Source organism: Dipodomys spectabilis, unplaced genomic scaffold (assembly GCF_019054845.1).
Source record: "Dipodomys spectabilis isolate Male_0828 unplaced genomic scaffold, ASM1905484v1 ptg000365l, whole genome shotgun sequence".
Taxonomy (NCBI): Eukaryota; Metazoa; Chordata; class Mammalia; order Rodentia; family Heteromyidae; genus Dipodomys; species Dipodomys spectabilis.
In genome coordinates this window covers 14072337-14088882 of record NW_024871042.1, presented here as the reverse complement: position 1 = coordinate 14088882, position 16546 = coordinate 14072337, and the positions used below count along the sequence as shown (strand labels likewise).

At 43.4% G+C, this 16546-nt stretch overlaps 1 protein-coding gene across 3 annotated transcripts in view; it reads right to left on the bottom strand.

Annotated features, from left to right (window-relative positions):
* The window catches only part of Osbpl10 (oxysterol binding protein like 10), a 255947-nt gene that overhangs the window by 43183 nt on the left and 196218 nt on the right, over nt 1-16546 (bottom strand). For 2 of the 3 annotated variants that reach the window (XM_042666539.1, XM_042666541.1), the window contains one exon: nt 15140-15300. In XM_042666539.1, coding sequence (XP_042522473.1) covers nt 15140-15300 — 161 coding nt within the window. The remainder of the gene's footprint in view (nt 1-15139; nt 15301-16546) is intronic. The other variant, XM_042666540.1, reaches the window with a different exon arrangement.

Sequence of the window (16546 nt, the reverse complement as noted above, 5' to 3'; positions counted from 1 at the left end):
AGATTTAATACAACAATCAAAAATTTAAATTCCCACACTTATTGCCTGAATTTTACTTACTAGAAAAATTTCACTTCCATTGTTAGAAAATTTCTCTGTGTAAGACATATTTAAATAAATGTACCAGAATAGGCATAGCATGATCTGTTAACAGTGACAAACCAGACGACCTAAATACTCCCACAGCCTGGGTAAGAAAATAGGAGTTAATAGAAATACATGACTGAGTACAGTGGATCATGTATATAATCCCAAGCTACTCAGGAAGCAAAGGTCAGGAGGATCATGACTCAAAGCCAGCTTAGACAAAATCACATCCCTCATTTCAATTAGTGAGCGAGGTCTGGTGATTCACAGGGGGCAAAGGTAGGAAAATCAAGGACTAAGCCAGTGCAAACAAAATAAATCATGAGACCCTAACTGAAGCAAAAAGGGCAGGAACATGACTCAAATGATAGAGTATTTGTCTTGCAGCCCCTTGCCCAGCTAAAAGGCTGGGCGCTGGTGGCTCACACCTGTAATCCTAGCTACTCAGGAGGCTGAGCTCTGAGGATCACGGTTTGAAGCCAGCCTGGACAGGAAAGTCTGTGAGACTCTTATCTCCAATAAACTACTCAGAAAAAGAGAGAAGTGTCTCTGTGGCTCAAGTGGTAGAGTGCTAGCCTTGAGCAAAAAGAAGCTCAGGGACAGTGCCCAGGCCAAGTTCAAGCTCCAGAAACAGCAAAAAAAAAAAAAAAAAAGCTAAGGGGCAGTGCCTAGGCTCTAAGTTCAAGCCCCAAGACCAGCATGTGCGTGTGCGTGTACGTGTATGTGTGCGTGTGTGTGTGTGTGGGAGTGCACACACACACACACACACCCAAAAAGAACAAGGACTTCTGAGTTTGCTGCAGATTTCCAAGGATAGACACAGGAACCATTCTACAGATTCTATAGGACCACTTCAGAAGGGCAAAAACATAAGACTTTGACTTTGGGTTTCCTACAAGTTCCACTGGGCAGTTGTTGAATGTGGTAATTACACTGTTTTACTGTGAGTTTTCTAAATTCTCCTTCTTCCACTGCCAAGCCACAAAATTGAATGAATTGTCAAAAAATATGACGTTAGTTCCATGTCTGGATTAATTCTGTGGTTCCTGGGTGGCAGGGAAGGGGTGAGTAGCAGGCAGATGAGGGGGAAGCAAGTTTAAAGTTTTCAAAGGGCACAAAAAAGGAAAGCTATTTAACTGTATCTCACCAAACCTTTAAACTCATCTCAACCTCCAAAAGATCTCAAACAAGATTTACCTGGTCTACTTCTACTTCCTATTTTCTGTCCTACCAATTGCTTCATCAAGCAGTCCAATCAACACAAGCTTTTTGCAAGGTGAGGCTTGGGTTAATAGATGCTTCTCCCACGGGTTGCTCAGTAGTCATCATGATCATCTGTCCCTAGCTCCTGCAAGGCACTATTGAGTACCCAGCTCATCTGATTGACAACCATTGATACAATAGAACAATGTCTAATAGTCTCCATTATGAAGACTATTTTTTAATGCTTTAAATTTTTCTTTACACTAAAAACCTACCACATCTTGGGCTTATTTAAATGTAGGTAAACATAAAAGTTCCTTCCTTTGAACGTCCATTTCTTCTCTCATGAAATGGGTATCTATCTACTGTGAGTAAAATTCGCATCCTCCAAAGAAGCTGTTTTCGCCCTGACATAATGTATTTCTTCTGAGGAAGAGCTATGAGCTGACCCTGAACTCTACTATACAAGCAACTGCAGATAGTTGGAATCAAAATCACATTTTCCAAAACCACAATGTCATTGGTGAGGTGGATCTAATTCTAGGTTATATAACAGGCTCTTTTAAAGAACAAATGAGGACTCTACACTACATATCTGACATTTGATACTCTTGCAAAAGTTATACCCATTTCTTCTATCCATTATTTTATTTTTTGCCAGTCTTGGGGCTTGAACTCAGGGTCTGGGCACTGTTCCTGAGCTTCTTTTGCTCAGGGCTAGGACTCTACCGCTTGAGCCACAGAGCCACTTCCAGCTTTGTCTGTTCATGTGGTACTGAGTAATCAAACCCAGGGCTTCATGCATGCTAGGTAAGTACTCTACCACTAAGTCACATTCCCAGCCCTTTCTTCCTGTTTTTAAAGTTAAATGTGCCTGGAGATTGGCAGCAACAGAAGAATACTTCCACAGCTCTTCTCAATGAGATATCATTCCATTTCCAGCAGCTGGGCTTTCTTTTGCTATAGTGTGTGTGTGTGTGTGTGTGTGTGTGTGTGTGTGTGTGTGTGTGTGTGTGTGTGTGTGTGTGTGTGTGTGTGTGTGTGTGTGTGTGTGTGTGTGTGTGTGTGTGTGTGTGTGTGTGTGTGTGTGTGTGTGTGTGTGTGTGTGTGTGTGTGTGTGTGTCTTCTGCCATAGTGTGTGTGTGTGTGTGTGTCTTCTGCCATAGTGTGTGTGTGTGTGTGTGTGTCTTCTGCCATAGTGTGTGTGTGTGTGTGTGTACATGTGCACGTGCGTGCACTCACCAGTGCCCCTGAGCTTTTTCATTCAAGGATGGTACCTCTACCACTTGAACCACAGCTCCATTTCAGGCTCTTTCAAACTAACCTGCTCGGGCTGGCCTTGACACTCATCCTCCTGAGTAGCTAGAAATACAGATGGGAACCACCAGTTACCACCAGTTACTCTGCTACTCTCATACCTATTATTGGTAGGTGTAAGTATATATAGCTATATGTATTGCTATATGTGACCTTTCTGTAATGAGAGCATGTACTGGAGAGCACCTGGCATAGGAAAGTTAATGGTTTGCTTAGCCAACAGTGCATGGATATGACAGAGGCAGCGAAAATGGGCCAGAGCCTTTTTAAGGCTACATTCCCTCAGAGCCCACCCACTTGGCCCTGATTCTGCTAATCTCTGCAAGAGAGGAAGGTTGTGGCTACTGGCAAGGTTCTGACAGCTGCTAGTACAGCCTGTTCAAGCGTTAGAGAAGTAGCTGTCTGGGCCCTATATACACTGGGTCTGTTCAACACTGCCAGAAGTTCTAGACTATTCTATGGCTCACACTCTCACTGCTGTATTCATTTAACACATCATCTACTTCCTGCTTAGATATCCTTAGCCATACCAATAATCAGTACCAATAATAATTAAAAATGTGATGTGAGGGCTGGGAAGGTGGCTCAGTGGTAGAGCCCTTGCCTTGCATGCATGAGACCCTGGGTTCGATTCCTCAGCACCACATAAGCAAAAAGAAAAAAGCCGGAAGTGGCGCTGTGGCCCAAGTGGTAGAGTGCTAGCCTTGAGCTGAAGAGCTGAGGGACAGCACCCAGGCCCAGAGTTCAGGCCCCACGACCAGACCCCCCCCAAAAAAAAATGTGATGTGAGGTGAAATGAACCCCAAGATAAGGACTCAAATGGTTTTTCTTTCTTCTATTGTTTCTAACATATTTATAAGATTATTTGTTGCTTTATATGTCCCTCTCCCATATATAACTCCTGTTTTCACTGTACTTGATGTTGATATAATTTGGGGAGGAGAAGGGAAAAACCAAATTGTTTGAATAAGGATACAGATGGACCCATTGCAACAATGAGATGCACAAGACGTTATGATGAAAAATGAACTTTACAACTTTGATGCAGGGGAGGGGGGAATGGGGGGAGATGGGAAGGGGTGGGAAGGGGAAACAAAGGAGGAGGCAACAATGCTTGATAAGAAATGTACTCATTACCTTGCTCATGTAATTGTAACCCCTCTGTATGGTATATTCACAATAGACAGACAGACAGACAGACAGAAAGAAAGAAAGAAAAAAAAAGAAAGAAGGAAAGAAGGAAAGAAAGAAAGAAGGAAAGAAGGAAAGAAAGAAAGAAAGAAGAAAGAAAGAAAGAAAGAAGGAAAGAAGGAAAGAAAGAAAGAAAAGAAAGAAAAGAAAGGAAGGAAGGAAGGAAGGAAGGAAGGAAGGAAGGAAGGAAGGAAGGAAGGAAGATCCAATTCTATCACATACCAAGCCCCCTGAATGCTACAAGCTCAATTCAAACTGAAAAAGGTATCTAGGGCCACATGTCAGTGGCTCACATCGATAAACCTAGCTACTCAGGAGGCTGAGATCTGAGAATCGTGGTTTGAAGCCAACCCTGGGCAGAAGAGTACATAAGACTCATCTCCAGTTAACCACCAAAAAACCCAGAAGTGGAGCCGTGGCTCAAGTGCTAACCTTGAGCAAAAACGTTCAGCGGCAGCATTCAAGGCCTGAGTTCAAGTCCCAGGACTGGCATAAAAAAAGTAGGGAGGGGATTTAGGAATTCATGAATTAACTAGGGCAAGGCCCAAAGTATATAGGAGAAAAACTTTTTCCTTTCATGACATTCTTTCTCCAAAATCATAAATCTCTGATGACAGGTTTTTCATCTTTGGAAAGTGAATGACATTAGAGCCAGCATGTAAATCACCTGGAGAAGAGCGATTCCTTGTGGACGAATAAAAAATGCTAGACTCCGTTGGGGTCAGGCTGGAGACAGGGAAAGAGATAGCGGAGAGATCTGGGACCACACTTAGAAGATGAGATCAAGGACCAAAACAAAATAGTAACGCTTTTCATACCACATGGCTACAAGCTGGTCAACACACCACCTCTGGTTCCGATCTGACTTTCTCCCTTGGCAGCAACAGGAATGGCAGGCAGGAGAAGAGAGCAGGAAAGAAGGGGAACCCCATAGGAAGCACTGCGGTGCTTTAAGCCCCGTTCATTCACCAGTTTCAAAGAACTTGCTTAATCCTTTGGGGACTGCTGCAGGACAGAGGGAGACTGGGCCACGCGTGGCGCTGAGTTTTTTCATAGGATTCCAGCTCACAATTGTGAAATCCCAGGTAGCTGGGCCCCAACACTCTGGGAGGTGTTTATGTCACAAAGCCACCCTGGCACGGGGGAGGGTAAAGGACGGAGACCATGTGGGGAGCGATAGGGAGGCTGCTCCCAAAGACTTGGTTAGTCCAGGGCTGAACTCATGAAAAAAAAAAAAAAAAAAGACACATCCCACTGGCCACTGCAGGATCTGGAACCCTCTGAGATCTTCTACTTTTCTCTCACACGGGCAACACCTCGCCAAGAAGACAAACCTATCAGCACTACAAAATGAAAGGAAAAGGCAGTGGAATGGAAGGAGAGAGAAAGAATACCTTGAAGACTAGCATGAACAGAAATGAATCCCCCAAAACCACGTAGGTAAAATACATTGTTATGCCTTGTAGTAAAACTGCCAAACACCAGGTCAAAGAAGCTATTGCTTGACATAAGCACTGGCATTTTAAGGGTAGCTACCATCTTATAAGAAGCTATTTTAGGGGCCAGGAAGGTGGCTCAGTGGTAGAGCTCTAGCCTTGCATGCCTGAGGCCCTGGGTTCGATTCCTCAGCACCACATAATCAAAAAGAAAAATGCCAGAAGTGGCGCTGTGGCTCAAGTGGTAGAGCGCTAGCCTTGAGCTGAGAGACTGTGCCCAGGCCCAGAGTTCAGGCCCCACGACCGGACCCTCCCCCCCCAAAAAAAAGAAGCTATTTTAAAGTAGGCCATATCTTTTGTTTTCCTAGCAAGTTCCTGCTTTGGCCAGTGAGTGTACTTAGTCTCGGTTGATTGACTGGATAAACCTTTAACCCATTTCAAACTAGCCAATTTCACAAGATGGTGGAACCTAAGTTCTGGCCAGCAGGAGAGAGTAAGGCCTTCAGGAAAAAGCTGTGTGGATTACCCACCAACAAAGCTCAGGTAGTACTTAACTTCCGATCAATAGCACATACATCTGCAGAAGTCAAAATTTTGCCTTCTTGAATTCCTCTCATGTCCTATTCCTACTGGAACCCCAATATCCCAAGACACTTCTGACGTTAAGGTTGAGGATTTAACTCTTGGTGAAGTGCTTGCCTAGTGTGTGTGAGGCCCTGGGTTCTATCCCCAGAACTGGGATAGGAGATGGCAGAATGCCAGTTGACAAGACAAAAAGGAGCTCATAACCTTGGGAGGTAAACTACAGTCTATTTGAGTACACAGAAAACATCTTCAATTCCATGTCAACTCGCATGATGACCTAATTGCTTCAGACCGTAGGTTGACCCCATGCACACCCACATACCACCAGGTACACACACCAATCCTTGGCTAAGAAACATTTATCCTACTTCTAAGCTTAAGATATAGTAACTATTATGAAATATGCCCAAGGCTAATAAGCTGGTACGAAAATCTTCTAAAATAAGAAAGGCCCCATTCAATGACACCAGTGGATAATAAGAACTCAATTTCTATTTTCTGAAAGAACCAAGAACTGAGTAGATGATCACTGTCTTACTATGCTGGGGCAGGAAGTAAAATCATGAGTGAGACAAAATAACAGCTGGATCCTTCTGATCTCATAAGGCCTGAAGGTCTGATTCCTACGAGATGTATCTTCTACATTTGCCTGTGGATAGACATGTTTTCCTGTAGACCAACAGCTAGCAAAGAAGAAATTTAGATGATCACATCACTGCTTGTTCCTATAGTGCAAGGTCTAAGTGGCATGCTCTCAGCCATTCTAGAATCTATTAAATAGCTGGTCAAGGTCAATGGTTAGAAATGGTCCATTTAGGGGATGGGAAGGTAGCTCAGTGGTAGAGCACTTGCCTTGCATGCCTGAGGCCCTGGGTTCGATTCCTCAGCACCACATAAGCAAAAAGAAAAAAAGCCGGAAGTGGTGCTGTGGCTCAAGTGGTAGAGTGCTAGCCTTGAGCTGAAGAGTTGAGGGACAGCGCCCAGGCCCAGAGTTCAGGTCCCACGACCGGATCCCCCCCCCCCAAAAAAAAAGAAATGGTCCATTTATGACTTTATGGACCAATGAACCAATCCAGACTTTATGTCTGGAGGACTCTAAGATCCTGGTCACAGAGAAGTTGTCTCAGCAGTGTAATGTAAGCCGCATGCCACTCATTAGGCTAAACTAACTTCTACTGAAGCTAATGAAACTATGAGGAGCACAGAACAAAGGTGAAAACAACACTCACAGGCAATACCAGTGGGTCTAAATATTGGCATTTTGTGTGTGGGGGCCAGTCCTAGGGCTTGAACTCAGGGCCTGGGCACTATAACTCAGCTTTTTCACGCAAGGCTAATGCTCTACCACTTGAGTCACACTTCCATTTCTGGCTTTTTGGTAGTTAATTGGAAATAAGCTTTGTGGACTTTCCTGCCCCAAATGGCTTCAAGCCTCTTTCCTCAGACCTCAGCCTCCTGAGTAGCTAGGGTTGCAGGCATGAGCCACCAGTGTCCAGCAGTTTTGAACTTTACAAGGAACTTTCAGACATGGAATCTGCCCCCAAAGAATTCAGTCTAACCATACACGTGCACTCAGGAGGCTAAGGTAGAAGGATCATAAGATTGAGGCAACTTGGGCTATATAATATAGTAAAACCCAGTTTCAAAATAAATAAGTAGAAACCAGATATTGGTGGCTCACATCTATAATCCTAGCTACTTAGGGGGCTGAGATCTTAGGGTCACATTTTGAAGCCAGCCCAGGCATGAAAGTCCATAAGACTTTTATCTCCAATTAGCCACCTAAAAACTAGCAGTCTGTGGCTCAAGTGGTACAGCGCTACTCTTGGGGAAGGGGGTACAGGAGGGGGGAAGCTCAGGGATGTTCCCCAGGCCTTAAATTTAAGCTCCAGGAATGGCACAAAGAATAAAGGAACAAACAAGTAGAATTTAGTTTATGAGATGAATGGCCAAATTAGGAAAGCCTTAGCATGTAAACAATCTCTGCAGGGTAGATTTGGGGTCAAAGTAGACACCATCTGTCACTACTCAAAGTCTCCCTTCTAACAGAAGTTTAATTCTGAGCTGGTTGGGATCCAAACACCCATGGATCTCAAGGGAGGTGCAATATTCCAAAGCAGGGGAGGGGAATTCACTGAAATCCAGTCACCTTTATTTAGGTACATGCACTGAATAGGTAGGTGGCTGAACCAATTTAGGCTGTAAGATTAAATAGAGACAATTGCAGCAATGATAGAAGACACTCTGTTGGAAATGAACTTTACACCTTGGGGGGGAGATGGGGGAGGAAGAAGGGAAGGGATGGTAGGAGGAAAACAAAAGGAGGGGGTAACAATGCTCAACAAGTAATGTACTCATTACCTTACTCATGTAACTGCAACCCCTTTATAATAAGATATTAAAGATTAAAGAGGAAGAGAACTGGGAGGCTGCTTTCCCAAATAAAGCCCTTGGATCTTCCATCCAGAAGAGACTATGAGATGATGCAGGGTGTCAAACTATGGCCATGAATCCACAACCACAAAGTAACAGCATAAGGATGAAAATCCAGAAGCAGGAAGAATGATGAGGCCTTTATCTCTGAGGTCACCAAGAGCCATTGCACCAAACCTAGAACTGTCCACTGCCAGAATTCTTTATTGTGGTCGGTCATGGGGCTTGAACTCTGGGCCAGGGCACTGTCCCTGCACTCTTCAGCTCAAGGCTAGTGCTCTACCACTTGAGCCACAGCGCTACTTCCAGGTTTCTAGTGGTTTATTGGAGATCAGAGTCTCACGGACTGGCTTTGAACTGTGATCCTCAGATCTCAGCCTCCTGAGCAGCTAGGATTACAGGCGTGAGCCACCGGTGCCCAGCCCACTTCTTGCACAAGAAACTTAAAAGTTAAAATTATTACTGCTTGAGCTGCTAGTTGTTGGCTTTTCTCCTACCTAGCATAGGAAATGGTGTGGATGAAGGACACTAACTTAGAAGTCCAGACATCAGTTTGGTCTCTACCACTGGAAGGTTAGTGAAACGTGGTAAGTTAGCTCCTCCAGTTTAGGGAGTGGCCACTTGGCCCCTATAAACTAGCAAGTACTGATTCTAGGGCCATAATCCAAAGAGACGATCGGTTAGGTGTTTATGGAAGGGTGATCCTATCACCCACAAGCTTCCTTGAGACAAATTGTGCAAGTATAATCAACATTTCCTATGTGCAACTACTTGGCATTAAGTTCTGTGAGTTTATTATAGGATGCAATGAAGTAATTTTCAATTACTGTGAGTCCTCACTCCTTAGTCAAACTGCTGACAACTAGTATTTAGTGTCAAGTGTTTTGAATAAATCTGTAAGACTGAAAATTTGTGCTAAAAAGTTATCTAAAGGATTCAAACAACACATTTTGTGTAGCTTCAAAAAAAAAATACAGAAGGCAGGATGACAGAGAACATGGGGTTGATTAGAATGCATTCTAAACGTGTGTAAAGGTAAAAATGTAATTAATGTAAGCTAATTAAAAAAAAATCTTATCAATGTACCATACATGTTCCTACAACCTTGTACAAAGGGAAATGAAGAATAAAGATGATAAGAATGTATTAAGGGCCTGCACTGATTAGGCTTTCCACTTGAATGTCAAAGAATTTCAGATTGACAGCCTTATGAGTGTTAAGTGGTTCAAAAGTCCAAAGCTAAGATAGATACTCGTGTTTCACACCTGTAATATAGCTACTCAGGAGGCTAAGAATCATGGTTCAAAGCCAGTCTGGACAGAAAAGTCCATTAGACTCTTACTTCCAATTAACTACCAAAAAGCCAGATGTGGAGCTGTGGCTCAAGGGGTAGAGCACTAGCACTACAAGTACACAACTAATTTTACTTATTTTTGTGGTACTGGTGAAGAATCCAGGGTCGTGCATATATATGCCAGGAAAGCACTCTGCCCCTAGGCTATATTTAATAAACTTTAAATACATTCTCAAACTGTCCATGGATAAATAGTCACAGGGCAGCAATGAAAAATAGTGGGGGTTTTCGTAATAGTATAATTTGCCCTTAAGAGAGTCAAGAGTATCAGTCTCTCCCTTGAAAACCCTGAGGCAAGGAATTTTAAACCTGTGCTTGAGAGCACACTGTTGGCTCCAGCCTTCCCTCCCCCTTGCCACTGTCTCCATCAGAAGTTACCCATCTTCACTGCATCAACAGCAATGGCATCAAGATCACCCCGCCACCCCAGATGAGCAGGTTTGGCACCTCTTATAAAGTCCAAATAGACAGAGCCCTGCATCAGCAAATAAGTCAGCCAGGTGGACTTTGGTTAAGAAATTGTACTACTCAATTTTTTTTAAGTAATCGACAGAGGTAGAGACTCAAGTAGTAGGCTTGCCTCATAGCAATGTGTGTGAATCTCAAATATAATATGCTAGCAGAGGAAGCCTGGTTTAAAACACTACAGCACTACCTGAGGACAACTGACCAGGGCTGGGGTAAAGAGACACAAGAGAATTAGGAGGGACAGTTAAACTATTCTATACTGTGATTTAAAACTGATACAGAATGGTATTGAATTGCAATCTCTGCTTGCAACTCTAAAGGTAATTTTAAAACGTATACGGTTTGATTTTATTTTTGGTGATACTGGGGATTGAATTCAGGGCCTCATGCTTACCAAGCAGGGACTCTACCATCTGGGCTAGGCCTCCAGGCCCTATGTGCAATGATTGTTTTTGAGGTAGAGTCTCACTTTAGGCTCTGGCTAGACTGGGCTGCGATCCCCCTACTTGTGCATCCCTGCATCCCTAGGGATGGCAATGCTCCGGTGACAAGCCATGATTACGATGGAGTCTTAATCTGGTTGGCCTCAAATCTCTCCCTCCCAAGTAGCTAGCTGGCCAAAGTTATATTTTAAAAGATTAAATTACACTCTCTATCCCTCAATAAACATGACTTTTTAAAACATTAATGGCGGGGCACAAGTGGTTCATGCCTGTAATCCTAGCCACTCAGGAGGCTGAGAGATGAAAACTGAAGCCAGGTGGGCAAGAAATTCTCCAATTAACCAGCAAAAGGCCAGAAATGGAGCTGTGGCTCAAGTGGTAGAGTACTAACCTTAAGCAAAAAAATGGCTAGGGACAGTGTAGGCATTCAAGCACGGGACCGGCATCCCCCGCCCCCTTCCAAAAACATAAATGGTTGTGTCCCTGAGATGCGCCCTTCAGAAAGGTAATAAGCATGTCACCTGAGACCTGCCATCCAGGCTGAGGCCCCGCTGTGCCCTCCTGTGCCAACAGCCCAACCAGCGGTGATACAGGGTAAAAACTGAAACCACTCAGGGATGGCAGCCAGAATTAAAATCGGCCTGGAAATCTGGTGCTATGAAATTATGGAAAGGATGGAGGCACAAATGTCAGAGGTCTCTTAATCCATGGGAAGCCGCTGAAAGGAGCTGTGACCCACAGGTCAGGAAACTACTGCTACTGCCCTGCTTTCCATATCTGGACAGATTCACTAAGGCCTACAGTGGGAGCAAGACTGACCATCACCTCCTCTGAACACTTAGGTCCCCAAGACTTTGCATGCCAGGACCTCAACCTCTTAAAGGAATTTCACCTCGCTGTTAAGTGGGAGAAAGCCAGCTGTGAGGAAGCCCTCAGACATGGAGTGTTAAGTCTTCTTCCAACCAAGGCCTGGAGGTAGAACTCAGCTTAAAATACTCAAGACCCTGGGGTCAATCTCCAGCATAAAAACAATTACACGAAACCCCTAGAAGCTTACATCGGTGGCTTATCCCTCTAATTTTAGACACCGGGAGGCTGAGACTGGGAGGATCTTGATTCAAGGCCAACCCAGCCATAAAAATGTTTATGAGAGTCCTTCTTGACCAATACCTGGGACTGCCACAAGGGCAGAAAAGTCCATAGAACTCCAACTCAAAAGAGAAAGAATCTGGGTGTGATGATGTATACCTGTTGTCCCATCTATAATGGGAAGCCAAAAAAAAAAAAAAAGAAAAAGAAAAAGAAAAGAGGAGGATCACAATCTAGGTATATATATGCCTTAGACGTTAACTCAAAAGTAACCAGTGTGGCCAGGTGCTAGTGGCTCAAGCAATCTTAGCTACTCAGGAAACTGTCACCTGAGGATCCAGGATCAAAGCCATCTGGGACAGGAAAGTCTTCAAGACTCTTATCTCTCATTAATCATTAGCAAAATGCAGAACTAGAGGTATGGCTCAAGTGACAGAACACCAGTCTTGAATGAAAAAGCTAAGGGACAACACCCAGACTCTCAGTTTAAGCACTAGTATTGGCACAAAAGGCAGAGAGGGCTGAAGACATGGCTGAAAAGTAGAATATCTGCCTTGCAAGTTTGAGTTCCTTGAAAACCAAAGAAAGTAGAGTCCAACTCAAAAGAGCTAGCCATAGGGTCTATCCTTCTTAGTATAAACAAGATATTCTTCTATAAAGAAAAGATTGCTTAACGGCCTTTTTCAGTCTAAATTTAAATCTGAAATGGTATTATGGAACTGAAAAGTTGTTCTATTGATAAATGAAACTAAGATCTTAACTAATTTCATTATGGAAAAATATTAGGATTTCACGTTTAGTTAGCTCAAGCCCCAGCAGAATAAAATGTTCAGTTCATCACATTTGATAACAGAGTTCACCTCCTTTGAGTTATTATTTGAGCTTTTCTGCTTCTGAGAATTAAGTAGACTATGCTTGAAAATGTGTTTGCTTCCTAGATAATTATTTTGTAGCAAGCTAAAAACAGGACAAGGAAGTACCTTTTGTAACCTAAAAGATAATCAAAAAGACAAAGCAGCAAAAAAAATTAAGTTTATTTAGTGTAAGTATCGTGATAACTAGGAATCTTTTGTATGTGTAAATGCCAGTCATGGGGCTTGAATTTAGGGCCTGGGTGTTGTTCCTTAGCTTATTTAGCTCAAGGTTGGCACTCAACTACTTCAACCACAGCTGCTGAACCACTAGAAGACAATATAACTCTTGTAGATAACTGATTGTACATGTAAGTAAAAGCAGTAAAGATCTGTTCCTGAGGAAAGTCTAAACCTTAGCATCTTTACCTCCAGATTACATACCAGGGAGACCATGGCAACATTTCCTTTTTCCTGATAGGAAAACTAATTAGAGGATTTTGATAGCATTTTCAACAAGACAAAAAGCAAGAAAAAAATAAACAAGACTATCAAGGCATAAGAGTTGTCACTGGAAAACACAAGGATAGTCTGCAAAAGAACTCTAATCCTCCCTTCTCAGAAAACCATCAATATACTAGCGTACCCACTTCTCACTGCCTTGAGAAATCACATTGGACAATATCTCCTATGTACTGGCTGACAATATGATTAAGGACAAAGATATAAGTAAGACACCAATGACTGTTAATATAAAAAGCTCTTCTTCGCGTTATTTCTTAGAAGTAGAATTTAGGAGCTGTTTCTTATGAATTCTATGCTGTCTCCTGACGACGTCTCTGACATGGGGCAGAGCACATAGCAACTGTATGTGTAAACAGTGGCCAGACTCTCAACCTTCAGGAGTCAGAAGACATCTATCTCAGAAGCAACACTAAGAAGGACTCACAGCTCAGGAACATCACCAGCCCAGACAAGTAAATCAACCAGGCCATGAGCTCTGTTAGATTTTGCTTGAGCATGCTATTGGAAACGAGGATCTGAAAACTGATTACATTTAACTTTCTTCTCTACTCTCTTTTATTGGCAGACCTGAAGTCTGAACTCAGGGCTTTGTGCTTCATAGGCAGGTGCTCTACCACTGAACCATACCCCATCCCTGAAACCCTTTTATGCTTTAGTGGTTTTTCAAGTTGGGTCTCATGTTTTTGGCCTAGAGCCAGCCTCAGATTGTGACCCAGCCTGTTGCTGGCAGCTGGGATGCCAGATGTGTCCCATCACAAGAGTGATGATTGAAAGATAAAGTCTCCCTAACACTTTTTTCAGATGCTGGTCTCAAACTTCAATCCTCCTGATCTTTGACTTCCAAGTAGTGGGGCTACAGATGTGAGCAACCAGGCCTTCCCTATTATTAATTTCCCTCTAAAGCAAGGCTTCAACTATGTTTATTATGGCATGACATCCATACCTCATACATGTTCTCTTTTTTTTTTTAGAGGGGGAAGAATAGAGGATACTGTATTTTCCATCCTCCCGCCCCTCCAATCTTGCAGCAGTTAGGCAGTGCATCCTCAAATGTCAATACACCAGGTCACCAACTTACCTTGCAAGTGATTTACATACCACAGGCATGATTTTTTTTCCCCAGCTTAAAACTCTCTACAGTCATAGGCCAGATGCCTTCCACACCCTTCCCATTGTTACTTCCCCTGATAAGGCCCTATGAAGAACCCAATGAAACATCTCTAAGGCAAACAGATGCTGCCTTTTCAGGACTGTGCTACCAAATCCCTGTCAGAGAATGTCAGGAGAAGCTTGGGGAGAAATGTCCACCGACAGCCAAGGCTCCCTCACAGAGAGACCAACCCCAGGACTTCTACTTTCAAAGTAGATGCCGTGAGTGTTCTAGTTTTCAGCCTACAACGATCACAAGCGAAACTAAAACCAACCTCTAACCAATAGTTCAAGGGGGTCTCTCTCAGCTCAGTTCAAAAAGAATATATTCATAGGAAAAAAAATTCATTCAGGATGTAAATGTAAAAGCAAAAGGAATCACTATAATTGACCCCCTTCCAGCTGCCACTGTGACTGAATTAGAGCGGATCCAGAGCTGTGCGTGTGCACTGGGGAGGAAGGGGCAGGGTAAGGAGAGCCCAGAGGCTGCTAGACCTGCAGGGGTTCTCCATCTTGGCAGGGGCAGAGTGGTGGCCCTCTGCAGTCTGAGCCCTGAGCCCCCACCCCTCTGACTTGGCCTGGTTCGGAGGCATGCAGGAGTGGAGCACAAGGCAGGAGCTTGTACAGCACAAACCACAGGGAGAAGCCGTTATTCAGGGTGACATAATATATTGTAACTGCTCCCGTAGAGTCAACCAGCATTGTTGTAATGGGCCTGTGGGAATCTCTTCCTCTTGAAGATGACTCCCATCTTAATAAATATCAGAGGTCCCTCTTTTGTAGACTCATAATCTACTCTCTCCCTCCCCCCCACCCAGCAGCTGCCAGACACAAGAACAAGAGAAGTGTCAGGCACAGGGGGACTGATTTTGTCCCCCAAGGCAACTCTTCCATTGGATAATTGGTGGTCTCTTACAACAAAGAGATGAGCAAGTTACAAATATGATCACTGTGTTTGTAAACAAGCAGAAACACAAGCCATGAATGTGCTGAGTGGACACATCTTACCTCTGGCTCTGGCTCTGGCTGGGAGGTGGACTCCTCTTCGGCAGAGTTTGGTAAAAGTGCCCAGGTTATGTTGGCACTGGCTGATGGCAAAGAACCAAGAGTCCCATTTTTCAGCTGTTCTGCAGAGTGTGACTTGGGCCCGTGCCATCCCAGGATGTTTTCTGAAATAAAGACCTAGAATGATGCCCAGAATCTTCCAAATGAAACATTTATAGCTCATGAAATATTTGCACCTCACTGTATGAACCTTCATAACATGGCCCAGTTCAAGTTACGATGGGCTCTGTTTGGAAGACTTAAAAGTATAGATTCTAATCATGTATTTATAAGCTAATTTCTGAATTCAAGATCAGAACTGTCAATCCAGATATGGTGGCTCATGCCCATAATCCAGTACAGGGCAGGCTGAGGCCAGAGGCTGGAGAGTTTCAAGTTAACCTGGGCTACACAGTAAGAAGGAACGAATGAACAAACAAAGGAAAGAAAATCCTACTCAGGAGGGCTGAGATATGAAGTATCAAAGTTCACATCCATAGGACTCCAACTCCAAAATAACCAGCACACAGCCAGTGCCAACTCAGGGCCAACTAAGGCCCTGAGTTCAAACTCCTCTACTGCTATAAATGAATGAATGAATGAATGAGTGTATCAGAACAACACAGACTGTTTCTATCCCCAACACTGGACAGAAACAATTCTCCACTGATAAAAATCAATGTCAGGTAAAAATGATTTTGTTGTTTAACTTCAAAAGATAACTTATTGACAACAAAAATCCAAAGTCAGATTAATGATTTGAAATGCCAATTGTCAAAACCACGGCCTCATGGTTCACCTGTGTCATCACAACACATCCCTTCTGTTGTCAGATGTCAGGAAGCCTCATTGTTCCATTCTACCAAGACACACTATCAACACTGATCTAGTAAACAAATGAATCTTTCAAATTCACCCTAAACCCCTTGTGGGCAATAAGAAGACCTTCTCTCTAATACTAAGATATTTAGGTCATATATTATTATAGAATATCTTTCTATTCTTCTTGATGGGGAAGAAGTAGGGAGACACAGATTTCTTAAGTCCACAGCCATTCTGCTATGAGAATGAATAGGCCTTACTGTCAGCTGATTTCTAGATGTTGTTCCCATCTAAGAGCAAGGTAGGGAAAGACAGGCTGAAGTGGAGACACACAAATGAATGAGAAAATCTGCCAACATCTCCTTGAAGGAGTTCTGCCCACCAGCCTTCTCACTGGAATGACTCAAAAAAAAAAAAAATTCCAAGGAGTCCAAACTTTTAGTACCCAAAGGAATCTGGTTGATGGGAGCAAAATAGCAAGGGCAGAAATAGGGCTGTGTATGCATGTGTGTTTCTTTGTGTAGGGTTATCCAATCCAACCCAAGTATG